Genomic DNA, 26,247 nt, shown 5'->3' with positions numbered 1-26,247 from the left:
TTCCATGCTGATAGGAGGGTCAGAATTTGGCACAAGCAGCATGAATCGATGAACCCTTCATGTCAGCTGATCAGAGCATGTCACTCTCCATCTAATTGGTGCAACTGCAAGAAACTTCCTGTCTGCATGGGCCAATATGAATGCAGAATGATTTCAACACTTAGTGGAATCTATGCCATGGTTATTTTCTAAGGCCAAATGAGGTCCAGCACGCTACTAAATGGGAGTCTAATAAAGTGGCCATTCAGTGTATTTGCCTTGTTTATAGAAACTGCTCCTGATATAGGTGGCTGTATGCTCCTCCACAAAAGAATCTAGAGACCACCCCACATTTATTGTAACATTACTGTAGAGAGCATGTTGTTGTTAGTTCTTCTCCAAATTGGGTTCTTCTATCTCAGGTGATTTGGTGCTATCACTGTGTGCAATTAGAGAGATCATGCATTATCATAAAGGAAAATCAGCCATTTAGCCCTTCATGGGACTGTCTCTTTTGACAAATGATTAAAAAGCTCTGATATGTAAGATGTGTTCAGACGTTACATCATTCTATGTTTTTGAAGGATTTTGTGCCTATGTACCAAGACTTTGAAAATTTCTACAAAAGAAATATCTACATGCGCATCCGTGATTGTTTTAATCGACCCATATGCAGTGTTCCAGGGGCTCGATTTGATCTAATGGAACGAGTGACTGATGACTACAATTGGACTTACAGGTGACCATTTGTTGTTTCTTATAGTAATCAGTGCCAGAAGATTCTGGTTGCTTTATTCAAATTATTGCTATTTTGTAAAAATCAGTAAAAAAAAAAAAAGAAAAAACAATACTCCAAAACATTTCTTACCTAAAACTTTCCACTCGAGTGCTAAGGACTGACATTTTCTCTTGCAAAATAGACCTGTGAGACAAAGTGACTGTGCTGGAGCATGTAAATCCAATGTGGCAATCCTGGCGTGTCTGTTGCAGTGCCGAGCTTATGTCGTGTTGATTAAAGGTTTGGTTTGATTGTAGGCATACTGGAAAAATCATCAAGGATGTAATAAATATGGGATCATACAACTATCTGGGTTTTGCCGAAAATAATGAAGAGTCCTTGGACACAGTGAAGAATGTATTAGAGAGATATGGTGCTGGAGTGTGCAGTACCAGGCATGAAATGGGTAAGTAGAATGACTATGGAGTTCTGTATCAGTGTTGGAAAGTGGTTGATGGTTGCGAGTTCTTGGGAGGGTTATTCCTGCTTTTTTATTCTTCAATATAAAAATAGTTGCGTCTGATACACTCTTTTTAAGGCCTCTTTCACACGGGTGACAAAGTCGCGAGATTTTCTCACATTGCGACGATGCTCCAAGTCACATGTATGTGAAACCCATGCTTTCCTATGGGTTCCTTCACATTTGCGATGTTTTGTAGCATGTGACATTGCGAGTCAAAAACCTTGCTGGTTTCGTGATATGCATGCGACTTGCAAAGTTTTGTAGCCCATATTTCCCTATGGAGCCTTCCTCTTTGTTGCATCACATGAAGACGTGGTTTTCGTGCGATGCGATGCAACTTTGACAGTAGGAAATCCTGCTGTCAAAGTCCTACACTAAGCCCTAGCTACATAAAAAAAAATAATACATCACCTAAGAGACGCTGTCATCTTCAGCTCATTTTCCTCCCTGAAGCTCCCCGGCCCTTGCTTGAAGTCTTCTGCTATCCCTTTCGGGATTGGAGGATCAAAATCCCCACCTCCAGGAAGGCCTGGCTGTGATTAGTTCACGTGTGCCTGCTCTGATTGGCTGAGTCACGGCACTTGTGGACGAATCACAGCCAGCCTTTCCTGGAGGTGGGGATTTTGACCCTCCAATCCAGGAAGGGCTGGCAGAAAACTAAAGACAAGTGCCAGAGGTGAAGAGGAGACCTGCGCCGGAGATGTCAGCACCTCTTAGGTGATGTATTTTTTTTTATTTTTTTTTACTGCAGCTTATTTTTTGAAAGAGGCCTATGCCCTGTTTCACACGGGCTACCAAAAATTGCTACAAAATCATCGCTATAAAATGCATGTATGTGAAGCCCATGGTTTCCAATGGGTTCTTTCAGGCTACAAAACATCTCTCATGTGAAAGAACACATTGGAAGCCATAGGCTTCACATACATGGATTTTGTAGTGATGATTTTGTAGCCCATGTGAAAGAGGCCTAATGAACAGACAAATAGGTAGTTGTTAAGAAAATAGTAGATCAGTGTATCAGTTAATTGTTCTTTTATTGGATTGTAGACTAGAAAGATATTACATGATGCCAGTATAAGTGGTGAAGGGGTTAAACAAAACCTTTTCTATACCATTACGGGGTAGACAGACAAGATAAGAGTCTCCAGACTGCCTCCCTTGCATTTCTTTTCACTGAATTCATAACAGTTTCATTGTATGTTATAGTAACACCTTAAAAGGTGTAACTTATGTTAAACATTTTAGTTTCAGCCTATCATGTATTATTATTAGAGATAAGCGAGCACCAAAATGCTCGGGTGCTCGTTACTCGAGTCAAACTTCCCACGATGCTCGAGGGTTCGTTTCGAGTAACGAACCTCATTGAAGTCAATGGGCGACCCGAGCATTTTTGTATGGGACCTATGCTCCGCTAAGGTTTTCATTTGTGAAAATCTGGGAAATTCAAGAAAGTGATGGGAACGACACAGAAACGGATAGGGCAGGCGAGGGGCTACATGTTGGGCTGCATCTCAAGTTCCCAGGTCCCACTATTAAGCCACAATAGCGGCAAGAGTGCCCCCCCAACAATTTTTACTTCTGAAAAACCCTCATTAGCAAGGCATATCTTAGCTAAGCACCACACTACCTCCAAAAAAGCACAATCACTGCCTGCATGACACTCCGCTGCCACTTCTCCTGGGTAACATGCTGCCCAACCGCCCATTTCAGTAATAGTAGCAGTCAAGACAGGCCCCGGTAACATATCACTAGCAGCAGTATAGGGGGAGCACAGTCTTAGTTCCATTTCAGTAGTAGTAGCAGTCAAGACAGGCCACAGTAACATTCCCGTTGCAGCAGTTTAGGGAGATAAAAGTCTCTTTCACATTTCAGTAGTTGCAGTATAGACAAGGCCCCAGTTACATTTATGTAGCAAAAGTGTAGGCCAACCCCACACACCTTGCTGTACCATGAGTGCAGGCGAAGCCCATAAAAATTACTAGGATTACATTGTAGGCGAGGGCCCAAAAAAATTGGTGTACCAACAGTACTAATGTACCTCAGAAAAATTGCCCATGCCCAACCCAAGAGGGCAGGTGAAACCCATTAATCGCTTTGGTTACTGTGGCTTAATTTGTAACTAGGCCTGGAGGCAGCCCAGTTAAAATAAAAATTGGTTCAGGTGCAAGTTTCAACGCTTTAATGAGAATTGAAACGTATAAACATTGTTTACTAAAGTAATATGACTGAGCCTTGTGGGCCTAAGAAAAATTGCCCGCTCGGCGTAATTACGTGAGGTTTCAGGAGGAGGAGCAGGAGGAGGAGGATGAATATAATACACAGATTGATGAAGCTAAAAGGTCCCCATTTTTTATGGTGATAGAGAACGATGCTTCCATCCGCGGGTGCAGCCTACGTATTGTTTAGGTACCGCTGCTGTCCGCTGGTGGAGAAGAGAAGTCTGGAGAAATCCAGGCTTTGTTCATCTTTATGAGTGTAAGCCTGTCGGCACTGTCAGTTGACAGGCGGGTACGCTTATCCGTGTTGATTCCTCCAGCCGCACTAAACACCCTCTCTGACAAGACGCTAGCCGCAGGGCAAGCAAGCACCTCCAGGGCATACAGCGTGAGTTCAGGCCACGTGTCCAGCTTCGACACCCAGTAGTTGTATGGAGCAGAGGCGTCACGGAGGACGGTTGTGTGATCGGCTATGTACTCCCTCACCATCCTTTTACAGTGCTCCCGCCGACTCAGCCTTGACTGGGGAGTGGTGACACAGTCCTGCTGGGGAGCCATAAAGCTGGCAAAGGCCTTGGAGAGTGTTCCCCTGCCTGCGCTGTACATGCTGCCTGATCTCCGCGCCTCCCCTGCTACCTGGCCCTCGGAACTGCGCCTTCTGCCACTAGCGCTGTCGGATGGGAATTTTACCATCCGTTTGTCCACCAGGGTCCTGTGGCATAGCATCACTCTTAAACCCCTTTCCTCTTCGGGTATGAGAGTGGAAAGGTTCTCCTTATACCGTGGGTCGAGCAGTGTGTATACCCAGTAATCCGTAGTGGCCAGAATGCATCTAACACGAGGGTCACGAGAAAGGCATCCTAACATGAAGTCAGCCATGTGTGCCAGAGTACCTGTACACAACACATGGCTGTCCTCACTAGGAAGATCACTTTCAGGATCCTCCTCCTCCTCCTCCTCCTCCTCAGGCCATACACGCTGAAAGGATGACAGGCAAGCAGCATGGGTACCCTCAGCAGTGGGCCAAGCTGTCTCTTCCCCCTCCTCCTCATGCTCCTCCCCCTCCTCCTCCTCCTCCTCCTCCTCAATGTGCTGAGATATAGACATGAGGGTGCTCTGACTATCCAGCAACATACTGTCTTCCCCCGCCTCCGTTTCCGAGCGCAAAGCGTCTGCCTTTATGCTTTGCAGGGAACTTCTCAAGAGGCAGAGGAGTGGTGACGCTAATGATTGCAGCATCGCCGCTCACCATCTGGGTAGACTCCTCAAAGTTTCCAAGGACCTGGCAGATGGCTGCCAACCAGGCCCACTCTTCTGTAAAGAATTGAGGAGGCTGACTCCCACTACGCCGCCCATGTTGGAGTTGGTATTCCACTATAGCTCTACGCTGCTCATAGAGCCTGGCCAACATGTGGAGCATAGAGTTCCACTGTGTGGGCATGTCGCACAGCAGTCGGTGCACTGGCAGATTAAACCGATGTTGCAGGGTCCGCAGGTTGGCAATGTCCGTGTTGGACTTGCGGAAATGTGCGCAGAGCCGGCGCACCTTTCCGAGCAGGTCTGACAAGCGTGGGTAGCTTTTCAGAAACCACTGAACCACCAAATTAAAGACGTGGGCCAGGCATGGCACGTGCGTGAGGCTGCCGAGCTGCAGAGCCGCCACCAGGTTACGGCCGTTGTCACACACGACCATGCCCGGTTGGAGGCTCAGCGGCGAAAGCCAGCGGTCGGTCTGCTCTGTCAGACCCTGCAGTAGTTCGTGGGCCGTGTGCCTCTTCTCTCCTAAGCTGAGTAGTTTCAGCACGGCCTGCTGACGCTTGCCCACCGCTGTGCTGCCACGCTGCGTGACACCGACTGCTGGCGATGTGCTGCTGCTGACACATCTTGATTGCGAGACAGAGGTTGCGTAGGAGGAGGAGGAGGAGGTGGGTGGTTTAGTGAAGGAAGCATACACCACTGCAGATACCAGCATCGAGCTGGGGCCCGCAATTCTGGGGGTGAGTAGGACGTGAGCGGTCCCAGGCTCTGACTCGGTCCCAGCCTCCACTAAATTCACCCAATGTGCCGTCAGGGAGATATAGTGGCCCTGCCCGCCTGTGCTTGTCCACGTGTCCGTTGTTAAGTGGACCTTGGCAGTAACCGCGTTGGTGAGGGCGCATACAATGTTGCGGGAGACGAGGTCGTGCAGAGCTGGGACGGCACATTGGGAAAAGTAGTGGTGACTGGGAACCGAGTAGCGCGGGGCCGCTGCTGCCATCATGTTTTTGAAAGCCTCCATTTCCACAAGCCTATACGGCAGCATCTCCAGGCTGATCAATTTGGCTATGTGCACGTTTAACGCTTGAGCGTGCGGATGCATGGCGGCGTACTTGCGCTTGCGCTCAAACAGTTGCGCTAGCGACGGCTGGACGCTGCGCTGAGAGACATTGCTGAATGGGGCCGAGGACAGCGGAGGTGAGCGTGTGGGTGCAGGCCGGGAGACGGTCGTGCCTGTGTCCTGAGAGGGGGGTTGGATCTCAGTGGCAGGTTGGGGCACAGGGGGAGAGGCAGTGGTGCAAACCGGAGGCGGTGAACGGCCTTCGTCCCACCTTGTGGGGTGCTTGGCCATCATATGCCTGTGCATGCTGGTGGTGGTCAGGCTGGTGGTGGTGGCTCCCTGGCTGATCTTGGCGCGACAAACCTTGCACACCACAGTTCGTCGGTCATCTGCACTCTCAGTGAAAAACTGCCACACCTTTGAGCACCTCGGCCTCTGCAGGGTGGCATGGCGCGAGGGGGCGCTTTGGGAAACAGTTGGGGGATTATTCGGTCTGGCCCTGCCTCTAACCCTGGCCACCGCACTGCCTCTTCCAACCTGCCCTGCTGCTACACTTGCCTCCCCCTCTGAAGACCTGTCCTCAGTAGGCTTAGCAAACCAGGTGGGGTCAGTCACCTCATCGTCCTGCTGCTCTTCCTCCGAATCCTCTGTGCGCTCCTCCCTCGAACTTACTGAAATTACTACTACCTCACTGATAGACAACTGTGTCTCATCGTCATCGTCCTCCTCACCCACTGAAAGCTCTTGAGACAGTTGCTGGAAGTACCCAACCTCATCCCCCGGACCCCGGGAACTTTCCAAAGGTTGGGCATCGGTCACGACAAACTCCTCCAGTGGGAGAGGAACCATTGCTGCCCAATCAGGGCAGGGGCCCAAGAACAGTTCCTGGGAGTCTGCCTGCTCCTCAGAATGTGTCATTTTCATGGAGTGAGGAGGCTGGGAGGAAGGAGGAGCAGCAGCCAGAGGATTCAGAGTTGCAGCTGTGGACGGCGTAGAAGACTGGGTGGTTGATAGATTGCTGGATGCACTTTCTGCCATCCACGACAGGACCTGCTCACACTGCTCAGTTTCTAATAAAGGTCTACCGTGTGGACCCATTAATTGTGAGATGAATCTGGGGACCCCAGAAACTTGCCTCTCTCCTAATCCCGCAGCAGTTGGCTGCGATACACCTGGACCAGGAGCTCGGCCTGTGCCCACACCCTGACTTGGGCCTCCGCGTCCTCGCCCGCATCCACGTCCTCTAGGCCTACCCCTACCCCTCAGCATGGTGTATTACAAGGAGAGCAGAAACAGAACGCTGTAATTAAATGTGCCGCTTATTGGCCTGTGGTTGGAGGCTGACTTTGCTTACGGAACGCACAGCAGAGCCAGGAAACAATTATGCACAAGCCTGTAGTGAGACCTAGGTGCGTATGACTGAGCTACTGTAATTCATAGGTAGGCCTTAAGTATTTTGCTTCAATTTTTTAAAATGGTGAGGTGAAAATCCAGACAGACACCGTATGCAGTGTATATATGTATACTCTTTCCCTCTGGCGGGATGACGGCGATCATGTAATGGACACAGCAGATCCAGGAAACAATTATATGCAAGCCTGCTGTAACGCTTAGCTGGGTATTAATGAGCGACTTCTAGTACCCCCAGCAGACACGCAGTAAACTGAAGACGGTCACAGGCAGCCCGAATATAGTATTTTTTCCCAATTTTTGGGAAAAAGCCCACTGCCTATATAGCCTGTATATGGATTTCCCTGTTGGAGGATGACTGTGGTTATTGAAAGCACAGTGCAGCCAGAAAAAATTATGCGCAAGGCTGGGTATTAATGAGCGACTACTAGTACCCCCAGCAGACACGCATTAAACTGAAGACGGTCACAGGCAGCCCAAATATAGTATTTTTTCCCACTTTTTGGGAAAAAGCCCACTGCCTATATAGCCTGTATATGGATTTCCCTGTTGGAGGATGACTGTGGTTATTGAAAGCACAGCAAAAATTATGCGCAAGGCTGCAGTAACACCTAGCTGGGTAATAAGTGAGCGACTACTACCCCCAGCAGACACGCAGTAAACTGAACACGGTCACAGGTAGCCCAAAGATTTTTTTTTCCAATGTTTTTGAAAAAGCCCACTGCCTATATAGCCAGTATACCTCTTTCCCTGTACCACTGTCCCTGCCTCACCAGTACTGCCCCTATACTCAGTAAAATGACTGCAGACTGAGGACGCTTTGGTCTGCACGCCCGATATACAAAAAAAAAAAAAAATTTGCAAAACTGCTAAAAGCCTCAACAGTACTGCACACGGTCAGAAGTGGCCCTAAGAAGGACCATTGGGGTTCTTGAAGATGAAGATAACAGCCTAACACTCTCCCTATAGCAGCTACAGCAAGACGGCACTTTCCCTAATGTCTCTCAGCGTGCATCTGTGGCGAGCCGCGGGCGGCCCCAGTTTATATACTCGGGTGGCACCTGATCTCCCCAGCCACTCACTGCAGGGGGTGGGATAGGGCTGGAACTTCACAGGAGGAAGTTGTAATGCCTTCCCTGTGTTACTATTGGCCAGAAAACGGCGCAAAATTTTCTGGGAAGAAAATGGAAGTGACTCGAACACTGCGTGGTGCTCGTCTCGAGTAACGAGCATCTTGAGTAGCCTAATACTCGAACGAGCATCAAGCTCGGACGAGTACGCTCGCTCATCTCTAATTATTACTAATCATAGAGGTATATACTTTTCCTGTGATGTCATTTTTGGTATATAAAAAACACACACCTTAGAATAAATTAGAAATCATCTAATACTGCACAGGCTGGTGTGATTTGTATTTCTCCTGGGCCCAGACTTCTGCACGAGATCTGGGATTATCTTCTCTTTGATAAACACATAAATTCTCCTTACAGTGGATATGAGCCCCCCTGCTATATTCTATAGTTTTAGTCTTTATGAGCTCTGTATATGTACAACAACACTATGGTGACCTTACAGAATAAATACTTCTGTAATATGATATGCAGGTGAAAACAAAAAAAAGTTTAATAGGTAATAGGTTTGTGTGTTTTTTAATGACACAAAAGTGTGCAGTATGGTTGATACTCCTGGTGATGTCTTGAACATGGAGAAGTGTAGCCTTACTGGTTAAAGGGTCAAAACAATGGAAACTGCTCGGTCCTTCCAAATGTAAAATAATGCACTTGGGAGGAAGAAATCCTAGGACTGAGCATCATGTCAACTGTTCTGTATTATCAAGGACTTAAGATTAGAAAGATTTAGGGGTTCCAACAGATTCAAAATGAGTCCACAGTACGGTCAGGCAGGAAAGAAAGAAAGCAAGTAGGATGCTGAGTTGTATAGACATATAACCAGTAGAAAGAGGGACATTGTGATCACACTGTATAGAGCTCTGGTGAGACCACATCTGGAATACTGTGTGCAGTTCTGGAGACCTCACCTACAGAAAAACAACGATAAAATAGAAATAGTCCAAAGACGGGCTACAAAAATGATGGAGGGTCTCAAGAACAAAACATATCAGGAAAGACTTTAAGAAGTTAATTGCCATAGCCTGTGAGAAAGAAGGGAGAGTGGGATATGATCAAAACCATTATATATGTTTCAGAATATAGAAGGGAGAGGGAGGACATGAAGAAAAACTTTATATATGTTAAAGGGAACCTGTCACCTGACTAAAGCACCATAAACTAACTTATGGTTCTGTTAGGTAATGTGACAGCCAGGTGATGCATTTTTCATACTCACCGACTTCCTGGTTCTCGTGGTGGCCGTCACTGAGCTCCGCACATGAAACCAAAATCTGAATCCTTTCAATGTCCCGTGTTCACACTCTATTACATAACTCTGTGGGAGAGCATGCGCATGGGACTCTAAAAAAAAGTTGGATTTTCAACCAGTAAGCAGACTTCACAGGTGGGCACCATGGGAGCAAGGAAGCAGGTGGGAATAAAAAATACCTCACCCGGATCTCTATCACCTGCCTTAACAGCACCATAAGGTAGTTTAGGGTGCTTTGGGAAGATGACAGGTTCCCTTTAAAAGGCATAAGTACGGTTGAAGAGGGAAGTCTATTTCTTAGGAAGCTAAACACTAGAACAAGGGGGCACAATATGAGATTAGTGGGAGGGAAGGGATAGTTGGAGGGACAAGAGTTGATCTATCCTAAGAGAGGAATAAAAAGGAAATATAACTGCAGACTAGATAAACATTTTTCTGCCATCAATTTTCTATGTTCCTTCGTAAAGTATAGGTCTGTTTTCTGCTATATCATAAGCTATAATTTTAATGCACTTATGCTATACTTTGTACAGTAGATAGCAAATCAAGAAATGGAAACTTTTATGTATTTTTGGACTCTGCATGAAACTAATATCCAGTTTCTTTTTGGCAAACCCATGACCAATGCACATACTGCAGTATAATGGGAATTAATACAATAAATAATAATAATTGTATTATTTTCAAAACACCAACATATTATATAGCACTTTATAATAGATTATTACTAAATAGTTACTTAGAATTGTATTCTGGATTAAATGACAGTAAGTGCAGTTACTGGAACAGATGACAGTTAGTGTATGAACCAAATATATACTTAAACTTCTTTGTAACTCCTCCGGATACCCTAGGAGCCATGGTAAAGAGATGTAACTTTATGTCTGAAATTGAGATGTGGTTTCAATTCTCTTTTTAGGTCAAATGGATAAACTCCAAGAGCTGGAGGATTTGGTTGCAGAATTCCTCAAAGTAGAAGCAGCGATGGTTTGCAGTATGGGTTTTGCCACGAATTCGACAAACATTCCAGTTCTGGTTGGAAAGGTGGTGACATTCAGATCAGCTATTACTATGCTCATTACTAATAGTAGAACATATCCAAATTTGTACTTTCTGTAACAGAAATGAAGATTCGGGCAATAAAATTAAAAACAAAGACAGTATCTATTTAGTAGTAACATAGTATGTTACATAGTATGTTAGGTTGAATGAAGACAATGTCCATCTAGTTCAGCCTATTTCCACCCTCTAGTTGATCCAGAGGAAGGCAAAAACCCCAAGAGGCAGAAGCCAATTAGCCCATTTGGGGGAAAATTCCTTCCGGACTGCATAATGTTGAAGTGATGCTTCAAAGACACCAAAAGCAGTAACCACATGTACGTTACAGGATTTAACCTTCTGTTTAAAGCTATGGCTTTGTGATGCCTTATGGTCCTGGTGTAAGGGGGTTAGTGGTTTTAGGTACCCCATTTGTGTGCTAGCTATCCACTTCTTTTAAAACTGACTTTAGGGTGTTATGCTTTTTGAGCCACTTTAAAATGGAGGGATGGTGGCTGCGGGCACAAGGTGGAGGGTCATGTGTAAAGTTGAGACAAGATGTGTTTACCTGTCCTCCCACAGGGGATTGGAACCCAGTGTGGCGCCTCCATCTACTCACCGAGCTACCAAGAGATAATCTATTCTTGAGCCCACCGATGCATGTATTCTCAGGATCAGTACCTCCATTCCTGCATTTCAGCTGCCTTTGGTATTTGCATGGTTACCTACGGTGACCGGAAGAAAGACGCACTTGAACCTAAAGATCAGAGTTTGTAGCCACGACTCTTCTCCCTCTGCAGCCCTAACAGAGGTATATTTAAAGTAGGACTTTGCTATTCTTGAGATACTGGAAAGGAAACCCTGCTTCAGGACTTACATTAACGTATCGGCAGCATGTTAAGAGGCGAGACTTCAAAGCCTACCATTGACCCTTTTTACTGTTTGAAACTGCACTTAATCTTCCTACCCTGGGAATCCTGGAGAAGCTAAATTATTCACTGTTTCATAATAAAGTTATTGGTTTGAGCATGGAACCAATGAGTCCAGGTTTTGATTAAATGGAGAAAGACACTTATTGCCGGGAGTATGTATCCAAGCTGTTCCATAGCCCATAGTCGCCTGAGGAATGTGAAGAGGCTAGGGAGATCACACCTTGACCTTAGACCTGGGAGGGGAGTTCCATAACTGAGAAGGCCTGTGGAGTACGACCCCTTGGTAGACACACTACCCCCACCACCACCGCCCATGGCTCTTACACAGGGACTGTTGTAGCAAAATTGCAGAGCATAACCACAATGTTTTGTTCCATGAGAAAAGTTGCTTGACAATCAAAGGATTCCTAGTCATGATGGTCATGTGATAGTTGTGGTGACCTGCCACATTCCTGCTATTGTTGTACAGCCAAGAGTCACCGCGGTGCCCTGCCCTTCATTGTAAAGACAGCCATAGAAAAGAAATCAAAAAAATTACCTGACCTTAGAAACAAACTATAGGCCATAAGTAGGTCAGTGCCCCGTCAATGTTTCTATGTTCCTAGAGCGCTGTGGTAATGTTTTGTGTTTTACTCTATGCTGATAATCTGGTTTAATGTAATTTATTTTGGTGTATATATATTTACAGGGTTGTCTTATCCTCAGCGATGAATTAAACCATACTTCTCTGATTCTTGGAGCAAGACTCTCTGGAGCTACCATTCGAGTATTCCAACACAACAGTAAGTGTCAGGGAAAGGACAGAGAAGAGGTCAGAGCTGTAACTTCTGTACAGTGCCGAGTGACCTGCACTGAGGCTTCTTGGTGAGTAGCTTTTCTCATAGTGGACCTCTGCACTGTATACTAGTTACCAACTATCAGATTTGGGTTACATAACTTGTCTGATGCAGTAATGCATTAATTAATAAGACTTTTAAACAGGCTGATGATTAGGCCTGAGTGTTAATTTGCCTGATGATCGGACCATGTAAATATGTCCCAAACAGTCAATAAAATAGCATGCAATTCGTCATCGGTTGATTGGGACTTTTATGCTGCAGAAAAAAACATTGTTTTCCACTGCATATCAAATTGTGTGAATTGGGTATGTGCTTCCAACAATAATGGGAACGAACAATCATCTCAAGGAGTAATTACACTTTTTAAAACTTTTTCATATGTCAGAGCATCAGGACAAATGTTCTATGCAGTTGAGTTTTGGGTGCTGATTGCACCCAAATTCCCCAGATCGCCTAAAAGAAGGGGTTACAGCGCTCATCTCTTCAGCTGTATTTGCTGCTTATCTGCTCCTCTTGGCAACTGAAGATGGAACCATAGACTTCTTTTGACATCTATGCAGCCGATAATGCATATTCTGCATTGAGTGGATCTACTTATCAAAATACTAATGACTGAGTAAGTGAATTACATGCTCCCCCTGATCATATAACGGTGACATCATCAAAGGTCCTAAAAGATAAAACATGCAGAGCCTGACAGCAGCCATGTGCTTCCAGGACCTTTGGTGATGTCACCATCATGTGATCAGTTACCTGGGCTCTTTGTCTGTGAGAGTTACATGCTTCGCTCCTGATCACATGACAGTGACGTCATCCGAATACAGATTACAGGTGGACTACATCCCCTACAAACCCCCGCGGTCTCAGCTGCTATGGAGTACTAAAGACCACCGGTCTGTAAGTGAGTGACTGTGTGAGTTACATGTGAAGATACTGCCGTCATAGGATCAGTCACTAGGGCTCTGAGCGCCGCCTCTGATCACATGATGGTGACATCATCACCTGTCCTTCACTTTATTAACCTCCAATAGTCGGCACTAGAAAGCCAATTTTCTTCATTGTGGAGAAGTGCTAATTTGCATATATTTTCATGGAGCATTGCCTGTAAGACTCCATACATTTTCTGGATGATTATAATGAGAACCAGTACTCCAAAGAGCTATTGAGACCAATCTGTATCAATTGATGACCACTAAGGTTCTTGCTGCAATTACTGCAATGTTTAGTATTACGACCGTGTGCCCCCGAAATGTACTCTCACAAATAAAATGTGCATAAATATTCTACCAAAAAAATGCAATGGTTCAACCATTTTTTGTTTTTTTTCAAGTTGTATGTTTTTTTATCTGTTAAGATATGAAGAACCTGGAAAAATTATTGCGGGATGCGGTAGTAAGAGGTCAGCCACGTACTCACAGAGCCTGGAAAAAAATTCTCATTGTTGTTGAAGGAATTTACAGGTAAAATGTTATGTAAAATATACGTTATGTAGATGGTGGCTGCTTATGTTTTACAGTAAAAAGTTGTATAAAAACTTCGAGCATATTCTATATGCAAACAATACTGTATATATCAATCCAGCTGACAAATAGCTCACAAATCACTGCCTTGACAAAAAAGGGCCACTTCTCTATTCTAGTTGCCCTCCTTTCACTTGTACAGGCCTCACAAGCCCGGCACATAGATTTTCCTCTTGTACCTATTACCAACAGTACACAGTATAGTACAGTATGTTGCAATACATATATAGACAGATATATTATCATTATAAGCTAATGCTATAATGCTACATTAAGCACAACATCATTCTATTCTTCAGTATGGAAGGGTCTATTGTCCGTCTTCCAGAAATAATAGCATTAAAGAAGAAGTACAAAGCTTACCTGTACTTGGATGAAGCACACAGTATTGGAGCAGTGGGGCCTACAGGACGAGGTGTGGTGGAATACTTTGGAATGGACCCTGAAGATGTCGATGTGATGATGGGAACATTTACTAAAAGCTTTGGTTCTGTAGGAGGGTATATTGCTGGAAAAAGGGTAAGTTGGTTTGTTGGCTGATAGGAGATAAATATAGTAGATTCCCATAATGACCTATGTACAGACTGTAATGGCCACCATCCATGACTTCATTTACCCACCTCTGCCACTGGCCACTGTCACTGGTGTCACCAGTGCTGCATCATCCCTCCTGCCACTGCCCAGACTTGCATCCTAAAGAGCCAGCACACACTTAGGTTTTCTGTTACCAGCTTAGCCCAGCCGTTCCTGGATTATTTAAGGCACCTCCTTCCTCTGAAGGGTTCCTGTTCCAAGTAAAGCTGTTCCTGTTTTCTGCTTGCTACTCAGTTTTGACTGTTGCTTTTGTACCCTGCTTTCCTGCTGCCTATCCCAACTTCAGCTTGTGTCAGGGATCGAATCCAGGACCTCCTGTACTACAGTTGGCAGCTCTCCCTGCTGAGCTATTCAATCTTCCGGACAGCTCCCTTGCTGGACCTTAGCCTTGTTCCCAGCTCCTGCTATCCAGCCCCTGTTTTAGCTCTGCCCTGTTCCTGATTGGACATGCTTTAAAAACCTGGCCTTGTTCCTCCTTTGATTGCGTGCTTATTGAGCTCCCAGTTTATAGTCTAGCTCCACCACATGCCTGCTCCTCTGAACTGAACTGCTACTACCCGTTACTGACCGCTGGCCTTTCCTGTGACTACACTATGTGCCTGCCTCTTTGTACCGCCTACAGATATTACCTGTTACTGAACTCTGGCTTTTCTCCCACTATGCTACATGCCTGCTCAGTTGTACCACAACAGATATTACCGTTACTGATCCTAGCTTTTGTAATGGAGCCAACCCAGACATAGGAGGTATTGAGCAGCGAGGGGAAATTAGATGGTAGTCATGGTGGCTCTGCTGCTCCTCCTGGCAGAATAGAAAAACACTGATCTGAGTATCAGACTACATCAGTGGTAAAAATAATACATACAATAATTAAATTGGCAGCTGTCATAGCCTGCTACCCATGGAGTTGGGTAGGGGAAGATATTAGTTTGCCATGAGACCAGTCCATATATGGGTAGGGACCCATTCCGGACAAAAAAATAAAGTATAAAAATTGGAGAAGTAAACAATAATGGGGGTAGTAGTTCTTGTCCTTTAGAGCATTAGTGTGATACCTCAGTGCAGTATGTCAGTGATGGGAAGAGAATCAGGCCACAGACTGTAGATGATAAAAACAACTTCAACTATGTATTTACCGGGAGTGACAGATCATTTGACGTGGAAACGGTAGCGTAACTTTACATCACATTGATTAGAAGTATTTGAAGACTTTGAATTGCACTAGTAGACATTGCATTGCAAACACTTGAAACACTTTCTCAGGGAGCTGTGGCAACACATTGCAGTAAAACACTTCCATTTTCATCCCTGTCCTTGTCTAATACTATGCATAAAATCCACTGACTTGGTTCCTTCCCTTTCTCTTCTGTTCTTTTCTTTTCTCTATCCTCCACTGTCTCTCCAGCATAAACTTGGCTTGTTAGTACTCAAACGGGATCTTTCCTTCCCACCGCACTGGCTGTTAGTAAAGATGGTGTCCTTGTTTCTCCCCGGTCTCCTTCAGACTCTTCTGAGCTGGCTAGACTGACTAACCCCACCCACTCTCTACCTTTATACCTTTCTTTTCTACCAATCCTAAGCTAGGGGAAACTTTCTAACCAATCCCAGTACTAGCTAAGGGTGACTGAAAGGTGTAAAAGCAGGTTAGGGTGCATACTGCACAGTCATTCAGTGTTAGGTGGCAGGAACACCAAACATTAACACTTTCCTTTAAAGTGCTATACACATAATTTCACACATTCACAAATATATACACATACTTTACATGAGGTAGCAATAGCAATGCTGTGGGACCCCAACTTTGGGGTACTACACTCTCCTCTGACTACATTGGCTGTCCACCTAGGTTACAACAGAAAAGCTCCAAACTCTTACCAGACTGTTACAGCCTGTTTCCTGACTATAATTTGCTTGTTAGCCACCTGCCCTGATGTTCTGCCTGATTTACCATATTGCATGAACTTTGCCCACCCCAACCAGCATGTTTGCCTACTACATCCTTGCCTGTTCTCTTTGGTACCACATTCTGTGCCTTTGACCCACCCAGATTAGCTGTTACTGCTCTGAAACTACTCATGGGGAAATGACCTGCGGATTCCCTGTCTTGAAGACCAGATGCCTTAAAAAAAAATTAAGGGGTGAAAACTAGGGCACCTCTTCGAGCAGCCCTCAGGAGTACCCCAAAAACAAAAAGAGATACAGAGGGTCCACACCCACTGCATTACACAAAGAATACAGTGTGCATACAAAGTAACAACAGGCTGCTTTTTTATTCCAGTGAAGGGACGCTAAACCTTTCAATAAATTAAATCTCAGTTTATTGTGCAGTTCAATGTGGTCAATAGTTCCCTATGAAACAACATTTTAGACTGCAGAGAAGTTGTGTAGCGTTTGTCAGTGTGATTATTGATGATCCAGAATAATGACAACCCCTAAACCCACTAATTTAGAAGATATTTATGACGGCATTCAAATATTCAGTTCATGGAAAAAGCATTCATTTTGAAATAGGTCTATCTGACTTTAGTTGGTCACTTATAAATATACCCACTTTATATAGCTATAGTATCACTGCGCAACGGCCATGACACAGAAACATGTCCCGGCTGACATCACAACGTTATCCCGACCCATGAGACCATGATGTCAGCATATGGGCTGCTTACCGACATGTGAAAACCTTTTTGTTATGAGGGGTTTGATTAGTTGGCGGGGAGCTGGTTCCCCTAGCTCTCTAACCAACCTTTATTGTACTATATGAATTCTGGCCCCCTCTTCCCAGAGGGTGATGGTTATTCCTCTGTAAGGTGGAAGTTCTGGTCCAGTCCACATCCTCTTGGTGTCATGTCTGCCAGATAACTCCTTAGTCTTAATATACGTGTCTTGGTGAAATTTCCATCTGCTTCCTTCTGCTGTTATAATTAATATTTACATCTGTCAATTTTCCTTCCTTTTCCATATAGGGATAGATAGTCCCCAGGTTCCAGACAAGGGGCTGCCCTCTTCAAGACAATTGCTCCTTTTTTAGACAGGCTTTTACCATGTTAGTATGATAGGGTACGATTTCCCTTCCTCCATTTTTTAGTGTCCTAATTAATAATTTTGTTCTCCGAGTTTTCGAATAGAGTGTATATCCATCCTTTTAGACAACTTTTATGTCCGATCTGGACAAGGTGTTATTGGCGTCTAGCTCGGACGTAACATATAGTGTAAGATCAATAGTGTGAGGAGCAGCACTCTACTTGCTTTCGCAAGTACTTTGTGAATCAAGAAGCCATCCATCTAAATCGTTTAGCATTGAATTGTCTAGCAGTTCCAATAACTTTATGAACAAGATTATGGGGGGAATTTATTAAAACTGGCGTTTCAAACGGCAATCTTAATTGATTCTTGCAGGTGCAAAATATGCCTAATATATGAAGAAGCTATATGGAGGAAAGGGTATATGCGGCCACCAGTCTCTTTGCTACCACTTTTCTCAAGGATGTATTGAAATCTAGCCAGAGCAGTGTTCCTTATGACAAGCATTTCATGTTTAAGGGAAGGTATAAACAAGGATCCATTACTGCACTTAGTGCCATATCACTAATACAGTCTTAAATCCTAGGATACTTTTATAAAGTATATTATTTAGTAGTAGCACTGTTCAATATGTCTATATATACAAAACATAAGAGGAAAAACATTAATACTAATTGTATATTCTGTGAATGGAATTTCATCTATAGGATCTTGTGGATTACTTAAGAAGCCACTCACATAGTGCATTTTATGCAACATCTATGTCCGCGCCTATAGCTGAGCAGATCATGAGGGTCATGAAGTGCATCATGGGAAGTGATGGGACATTGACAGGTACCACATTATTTATCTTTCTTCCTATTCTAAAATGGAAGTGCAGAGATATTTATTTAGCTCCTCTATAAAAAAAATCTCATTTTTTATTGACTAAACAGAATGATTGACCATTTGGCTCATTCAAAAGTGAGTGATATGGCTGCAGATTGCAATTGAGTAGTCAAATGTTATATGTAAGGAGAAAAATAATAGACATATCATTGGGTCAGAGTTGTATCTGAGTTTATTCAGTTACAAACTCAGACAGAACTCGGAACAAAAACATACCTATGTAAATAGGGTCTAAGAGTTAACTTTACAGTTTGAGTTTGTAACTGAGTAAACTTGGACAGAACTCCGACCCATTGAAATCAGTTGGACTTTTAGATATGTGTTTTTTCACAAACTAATGGGTCTTGTGGCGCAATGTTAAGGCAGCAGAAATTCAGTCCTAAGCTCTTGCTCACGATCTGAAGGTTGCGGACCGCAAGTCCCATTAGTTGCTACAAGCACTAACTTGAGCGAATGCAAAACCATCACGTATCTGGAAAACATAACACAATTTTCATAATGTTAACATGCAACTAATAAATCAATGTTGTGGCTAGTAGGTAAAACGCAAGTGCTAATTCTTCACTATATTTGATGCCTATGTTAGATATATACTCTGAACTGAAAATGCTTCAGTACATGAAAAATGCAAATTCTATTGCTGCCCCCCCCCCCCCTTGTGTAAGAATTTGTTTCCCATGGATCCGTCCTATTAGGCTGGCTGAACATGGCCCTGCGCCGCGGAATTCCGCGGTGGAGCCCGTCATGGCGCCCCCCAGAGACCCCCAAACTTACCTGCGGATCCGGCGTCCTCGCTCCCGCATGACGCTTCGATGTGATGCGCCGCAGCATCATGTGACACGCCGGCCACATCACATGACACGCCCACCGCGTCACATGACAAGGCGGTAGGCGGGGAAGCAGTTTCTCGCTATCTTCCACTGTGCTACAGCGGAAGATAGCGTGACGGACGGCTTCCATTGACTGCAATGGAAGCTATCCGCCCGTACACCCGTGGCAAATAGAGCATGCCGCGGGTGAGGACGGGTGATTTCACGGTGCGGAATTCCGCAGTGGAATTCCGCACCGTGAGCACTAAGCTATTAGGTTCAATAGAACCTAATAGCTGCGGGCAATGCAGCAGATTTCCGCCGCGAATTACGCAGCGGAAATCCATCCGTGGGAAAGAGCCCTTAGTTTTCAAGTGTCGGGTCGGTCCTGCGCTGTACCTGTCAAGTTTTTCCCCTCTGACTTTCTTGGCTCATCCCTGTTTGCTCCTTTCATTTCAATGGGGCAGACAGAGTAGCTCGACTGCAGCTCTACTATCCACTACAATACAGAAATGTAAAAGTCAACATGACTGTTTCGGCCTTTCTAGGTAAAAAGCGAATTATCTCAGAAAGGGGGTGACGCACCCCTTAGGTTTTTTAACACAACACTTCCCATTATTAGTTAGGAAAATTCATCAAATGCCATGCCTCTACGGGCAAAACAGTAGAAATGAGCAAAAAGACAAACTGAAAGATCAAAATGACGGCTTTGGCCTTTCTAGTGTTGAGTTATTCTAGCACTTTAAATGTCAAGTTAACATTCGCTACATCTGTAGTTACGCCCCCGTTGAACATGCTATTCAAAGAACATAATAGTTTTATTAGGCTATGTAGATAAAAGTATTTTTATATTTTCTATTTTATAATAATCATGTCTGTAAATCCTTTAGGCCAGCAAAGAGTCAATCAACTTGCGGAGAACACCAGATACTTCCGACAGAAATTACATGACTTGAAATTAATTATTTATGGAAATGAAGATTCTCCCATTGTTCCTGTGCTCATGTACATGCCAACCAAAGTAGGGTAAGTACTTTGTGTAATAATTAAACTAAACTCCCAATGATCGGCTCATCATGGGACATAATGATGCATAACCAACGCTTCGCCGAGGAGCTGCACTAATTGCACTGACCACATAGACCATTAGAAAACAGAAACAAATTCGCATAGCCATTATATTGGTCTTTCTTATTTGCATAATTGGTCAGATAAAACACCTGGTTCTTTAAAAACTGACCAAAAACCTATTCACCTCAATGTAATGTAAAATTAAACATTTACTAGCAATGGATATTATGCTAATCTTAGTTTGAGGCTTCATATTCTTCTCTAGCTGTGATGTTGGCATAGGCATAATGTACATGATTTGAATGAAAATCACATGCATATTGCCCTGGATCTGTTAAACAATTCAGTGCTGTAGGCATTTTCCCAGCATGGTTTGTGGGTTTTAGTACCACATGCAATGAGTTCAGCCTTGGGTTAGATGGCACCTCATGCAGAGTTTTTTTGTGTGTCCAAAGGGAAAAAACAAAACAACATATATTGCACTGATAGGCAGTGTACCTATATTCTTCTTGTGCAGAAAACAGCTAAATAACTGCATACCCACACCAGAATAGCTCAGTGAATAAATACTGTGCCAGAAGCAAGCTCATAACATAAATACGGCACGAAAACCAAGCTCAAAAACATAAATACAGCACCAGAACAAAAGTTCAGAAAATACGTAAGGAGTAAGGACCTGTTAAGTCCGTGCAGGCCGTGGGAACAATGACCTACACTAATACAACTCAAATAAAGGCTGGAGGGAAGAAAGGGAGTTTAAGACGTGCATACATGCTGGAAACCAACAACAACATAAATCAGATGTTCAAACCAACACCAGGCAGCCAAATATTTACCAATGCACTAATACACATAGGCAAATGGAATTTATAATAAGTAAGCATGAGGTATTAGTTTGTATTTTAACCAGAATACATAAGCTTACATGCCCACGTCAAGGGTCCTCGTTGTCTTGTAAGTCCCTACACTAGCAAGACAACTAAAATCACAAAAGGGAACCCTGCCTACAAGCGGGGCCGTTGTCCTAATAGGGACGGCCCCACACTGGAAGCTAGGGGCCGCCCTAGATGGTAACAGGCAGGAACACCAGACAAGGGAAAAAATACAACAGGCGTCTGCTCACCTATAGACACAGGGAAATACAACATAGACCATAAAATTAGACATGTGTCCACACACCTACTGACACAGAAATCACCAAACAGGAAATCAACTTTACATACAGACACAGAACAAGACATTATTCACACCTAAAGTCTGAACACCTGTAAACATACACTGAACACATCATTGTTCAAATCAACAACCAGAATCCCACCCAGAACCTCATGCAAGCAATGTACACCAAAACAGAACATGCATGACTCCAAGCACCAGAGTTCTGAGAGGCGAAATGGGAAAATGACCAGCACACTTTAGTAAGAAGGGCTGGTATTTATGCGTATAAAACCAATGGTGATTGGCTGGGGAACTCCACACGATCAGCCAGTCCTGTACTCTCTTTCCCCGCATTCCTACTTCCTTTTATTCATTTTGTTATGGGGTCTCCTAGCAACCTGCGAACTATCTGCCTACAATTCCACGCCTATCCACGCCCAATGTATTTACGGATGCACTGCGATCCAAGCGCTCCCATAGAGTTTAATTGAGCCAGTTCGCGTCGAATCCGCACTAAAATAGAGCATGCTGTGATTTTTTTTTTCCCACTCAGAAAAAAAATTCACATCCACACGTCTGCTTGAAGCTGCGCAAGTTAATACCTTCCAATGGGGGAATATTACAGCGGATCTTCCACGCAGGTGCAGATTGCGGATTCTGCTATTCAAATCTGTTTGTGTGCAGGCGGCCTTAATCAGGCTGAGAGTCAGGGCAGGCAGCAGACAGAAAGCATAGTCTAATAACCAACTGAAGTCAGGGGTGGAGAAGTCAGGAAAAGCTGGGCACATCCGGCATAGATCAAACCAAGGAGAATTGACAGAACACCACAACGCCAGTGCACACTAGGAGATTACTTGCTCAGGCGACTGCTATTGAGGAAGGGTGCCTTGAATAGTCAGAGGCTTGTCCCATTTGGCCGGGGATGGAAAAGTTGGATGTTTACTATGGCGCTTTAAGAGGCGGGTGAGCAGCATTTGTGCGCCATACAGGAAAGAGATGCAGTGAGCCAGGAATGAGGAGAAATGCATTGTCTACTACCAGCAGCAGACTGACATGGGCCATGACCACTGGCAGGAGGAAGTCAGGGCAGTCACGACCACAACCTCGATTCATGACAGCAGTTTTTATTGTATGTCACATACAACACCACTGTGATACATCACTTGTAGCATAGTAAATAGTAACACTTTAGGCAAAAGCTCTTCCTCAGGCTAGCAGAGAACCAGGAATAACTATGTCCTACACAGTGGTGTAGACGTGGGAGGGTGGTGCATGATCAAGATATTAAATATGTTCCAAATTCTTTGAATCCCTGTCATACACTGCAGCCTCCAGCCCTAAACTAGGCGTAACATGGTGTATAACTTTTTCCAAGAGTGTTCAATGAAGGTACAATATTCTGTATAGTACATAACCCAGTTTGCTGAAGTACCTCTTTTTCTGAGATGATTTGATTCTTCAAAGAGGCTCCATATGCAGTATTTTTGTATAGTCTGACCACCAATGATATGGTTAGAACTGCATTTCAGCTGTTAAAGAATTAACTCTTTCCAATCCACTGTCTGACGTCTAAAGACATTATGATTTAATGCTGTACAGCTCTGATGTCGGAAGACATCCGGCGGGGTTCTCTTACTGTATATTGCCAGCTGCTCTGCTGCCGGAGCCTATCCAACGTGTCACCTCATGCAGTACTGGCTTTAGCCAGCAGATAGCGCTGTTGTATAATGGCAGAAAAAGAGTAAACCTGTAGGAAAACCAGGATACAAATTGGATTGGAAAGGGTTAAAAAGGGGTAACATTGGTATAATAGAAAGCCCTGTGTGGCATAGTGTTAAGGCAGCAGAAATGCAGTCCTAAGCTTTCGCTCACGACCTAAAGGTTGCAAGTTCAATCCCCGTGTGGTTCAGGTAGCCGGCTCAAGGTTGACTCAGCCTTCCATCCTTCTGATGTTGGTAAAATGAGCACCCAGCTTGGTGGAAGGTAATAAATTAGCTGAAAGCATTGTGGAATACATTGGCACTATACAAATAAGATTTATTTTATTTTAAAGTTAATAAAAGTTTGACCTTTTTTAATATATTTAATGATGCCTGAAAAAATAACAAAACAGCTTGCTCTTCAAAAAGGATTGCGGTCCCTGTTTTGTATCCATAGGGCTTTTGCACGGCACATGCTGAGGAAGAAAATTGGTGTTGTTATAGTTGGTTTCCCAGCAACTCCTATCGCTGAGGCTAGAGTGAGATTTTGTATTTCTGCCGCACATACGAAGGAAATGTTGGACAAGGTCTGTTATTTCATTCTCATATCTGACACTATAACTGCAGTTTTACAAAGTGACTTTTTTATGGATGTGTGTATGGTCCCATATGGCAGCACATGGTGTTGGATCTGTGGCTGCCATATGGTACCTCAGTGAGTACTTGTATTCTTGCCTAGAAGCAAAGTTTTTAGTGGAAAATACCTCTGTAGTAAATTATACAGTGATGTACACATATTGCTGAAAAACCAGGAGATAAAATAGCTGAACCAAAAGTTACATCAGAAACTAAGCGCATAGTAAAAATAATGGTGGCCCATAGATATTTTCCTTCATGATTAACCAAGAGCACTATGAAAAAAGCAGATTGTTGGAGCTTTGATCAGCACTACTAGTATAAGGTAAAAGTGGAGCAACTGATGAGATCAATAGTTATATTTTCTTAAGGGTTTGAAAAAAAGGAGGGAATCCGATTGGTCCCTTTCGGAAATTGCTCCATTTTTCCCTTGTACTAGTCTTGATAAATCTTACTCTGTGCATGCTGTGGGCCAGTCCACTCCAAATGGACAGAGTTCATCAACTAAGGGTATGAACCAGATGACGTATCTGGTGTAGTTCTGAGACGATATTAAAGGAGTTCCCCACCAAAAACATTTATCATGATATTTGTCACTTATCCACCAGCCCCCAAGAACATTCGGAGAATGAAGTCTTGGAGATAGCTGAGCGCATCACTCGGCTAAGTCCCATAGAAGCGAATGGAGTGGTTGTCACACATGTGCACCATTGCTCCATTCTACTGGTGGACTCAAGGGTGCACCATTCTTGTGATTTCTGAGGGTCCCAGAAGTCGGACTCCCAACAATCAAACCTTTATTACCCATCCTGTGGATAGGTAATAAATGTTTTTGATGGGATAACCACTTTAAGTAGAAAGTGTAAAAATATTGATAAATAAAGCCCCACCTACTTTGCTTGACACATTCACGGGTGTGAAAAAATGATGCGGAAGCATCCTAAAAATAGCAGCTTGACCGACATATTTTTCAATGTATTTATGTCAGGAAAAAATAGAAATAATAATTTTCAAAAATCTGCCCCATTGTGTTTTTGGCCTGGGCTACACAGAGAATGTTTTGTAATGTTAATAACTGATTTTAAAAAGTAACCCTTCAGTTTTGGAATGAAATTCCTTGTTGGGACCATATGGGGAGGGGGGTATATTACCTGCAGTTGTGCTTGTCTGCCATCTCCGATTTGCTGGCTCCAAGTTCTATTTTTGACCTTCCAAAATGGTCGATGCAATCTTCAGACTACCTAATCCCCACAGTATATTGGTAATGTTAGACTAATGCATTATACCTGCTCTATGATTAGCCAGGACTGCTCATATGGTCTGCAGTGGCCAATCAGAGAGCAGTGGACAATGTGCATTAGGTAGTTAAAAAATTGCTGAAGCTATCTTAAATAGCCAAAAACAAGATCTGAAATCGGCGAATCAGAGGGATGGCAGAGAAGAACTGTAGGTAATAATCCCCGCCACCCCACCCACTTACCCCGACCCTCTTGTCCCAGGATAGAATTTTGTTCCAAAACCGAAGGGTCATTTTACTATTGAGCCACAGTTGTAGTTCAAAGGAATACATTAAGTTGTTGTGGACAGCAGTTGTTACTCAGTTGTTAAAATCAGCCAGCATTGTTACAAAAGTTTGTGCATACTCTAGGCCTAAACTGGTTTCTGACCTTGGAAGTGACCATGGCGAGGGATACCAATATTTTACCATAGGCACATTATACAGCATATAACATTTGATAGTACTTCTTCCCTTTCATATATGGATGCGTATTAAGTAGGTGTGCTTGCTGGATAACAGCTTATTTTTAGGGTGCAACATTTTCTTTATGCTATTGTCTCATCTTTTTAATATTCCATAATGCCATAAACAATATGGAACTTATTTGCTACTTTGCTTTATGCTTGTTTTCCAGGTCTTGTTAGAGTTGGATATAATGGGTGACGTTCTAAATGTAAAGCATTCCCGTAATTCCAGAACAAATCGTACAGTGGTTTATGATGAAAATAACATAGAACTTGATGCTTGAGACCAAAAGCACACTTGAAGACATTTTTGTACAGCCTCCTTAGAATTCCTATGCCATTGAGTGCACAATTTTTGGATACTTCAATATCATTGTTTGAACTGTAATGTTGTCTTTCAATAAAGTCAATTTTTTAAGAATTCAGTTTTGTACAAATTTGTTTACTGAAAGTACTGACATACTATTAAAACAGGAAAAAAATAGGGCTTTCACTTCTATTTTTTGTTTTAGAATTTCTGTGGTCCGTCTGTAGGTAATGTAGTAGAGTAAACATAGATACCTGTTGTGTATCGTAAAGTAAGATAATATCATTTGCTCACAGGACAGGTGTAATAATCCTGAAAATAAAAAAATATGTAATTCCCATTGAATAGGTATTCTAACCATAGGATTTTGTTGATTGGCCCATCAGACTACCAAAAGGTCCTCCGATGGGCCTGATACTAACAAAACAATGGGCCCCAAAGTTTAACAA

General features: G+C 43.7%; 1 protein-coding gene across 4 annotated transcripts in view; it reads left to right on the top strand.

Moving 5' to 3' along the window:
• LOC136620703 (serine palmitoyltransferase 3-like) overlaps window positions 1–25,910 on the top strand; it is a 59,257-nt gene extending 33,347 nt beyond the window's left edge. For all 4 annotated transcript variants that reach the window (XM_066595635.1, XM_066595637.1, XM_066595639.1 and 1 more), the window contains exons 3-12: window positions 564–718; window positions 1,015–1,163; window positions 10,462–10,586; window positions 12,201–12,294; window positions 13,706–13,811; window positions 14,171–14,390; window positions 18,194–18,320; window positions 20,074–20,209; window positions 23,570–23,699; window positions 25,662–25,910. In XM_066595635.1, the coding sequence (XP_066451732.1) occupies window positions 564–718; window positions 1,015–1,163; window positions 10,462–10,586; window positions 12,201–12,294; window positions 13,706–13,811; window positions 14,171–14,390; window positions 18,194–18,320; window positions 20,074–20,209; window positions 23,570–23,699; window positions 25,662–25,775 (1,356 nt within the window). In that variant the 3' untranslated portion in view covers window positions 25,776–25,910. The remainder of the gene's footprint in view (window positions 1–563; window positions 719–1,014; window positions 1,164–10,461; window positions 10,587–12,200; window positions 12,295–13,705; window positions 13,812–14,170; window positions 14,391–18,193; window positions 18,321–20,073; window positions 20,210–23,569; window positions 23,700–25,661) is intronic.
• Window positions 25,911–26,247: the final 337 nt, after the last annotated feature.

This window comes from Eleutherodactylus coqui, chromosome 3, assembly GCF_035609145.1.
Source record: "Eleutherodactylus coqui strain aEleCoq1 chromosome 3, aEleCoq1.hap1, whole genome shotgun sequence".
Classification (NCBI taxonomy): Eukaryota; Metazoa; Chordata; class Amphibia; order Anura; family Eleutherodactylidae; genus Eleutherodactylus; species Eleutherodactylus coqui.
The sequence above is the reverse complement of the archived record's forward strand: the minus strand, read 5'-3'. Positions and strand labels throughout refer to the sequence as shown.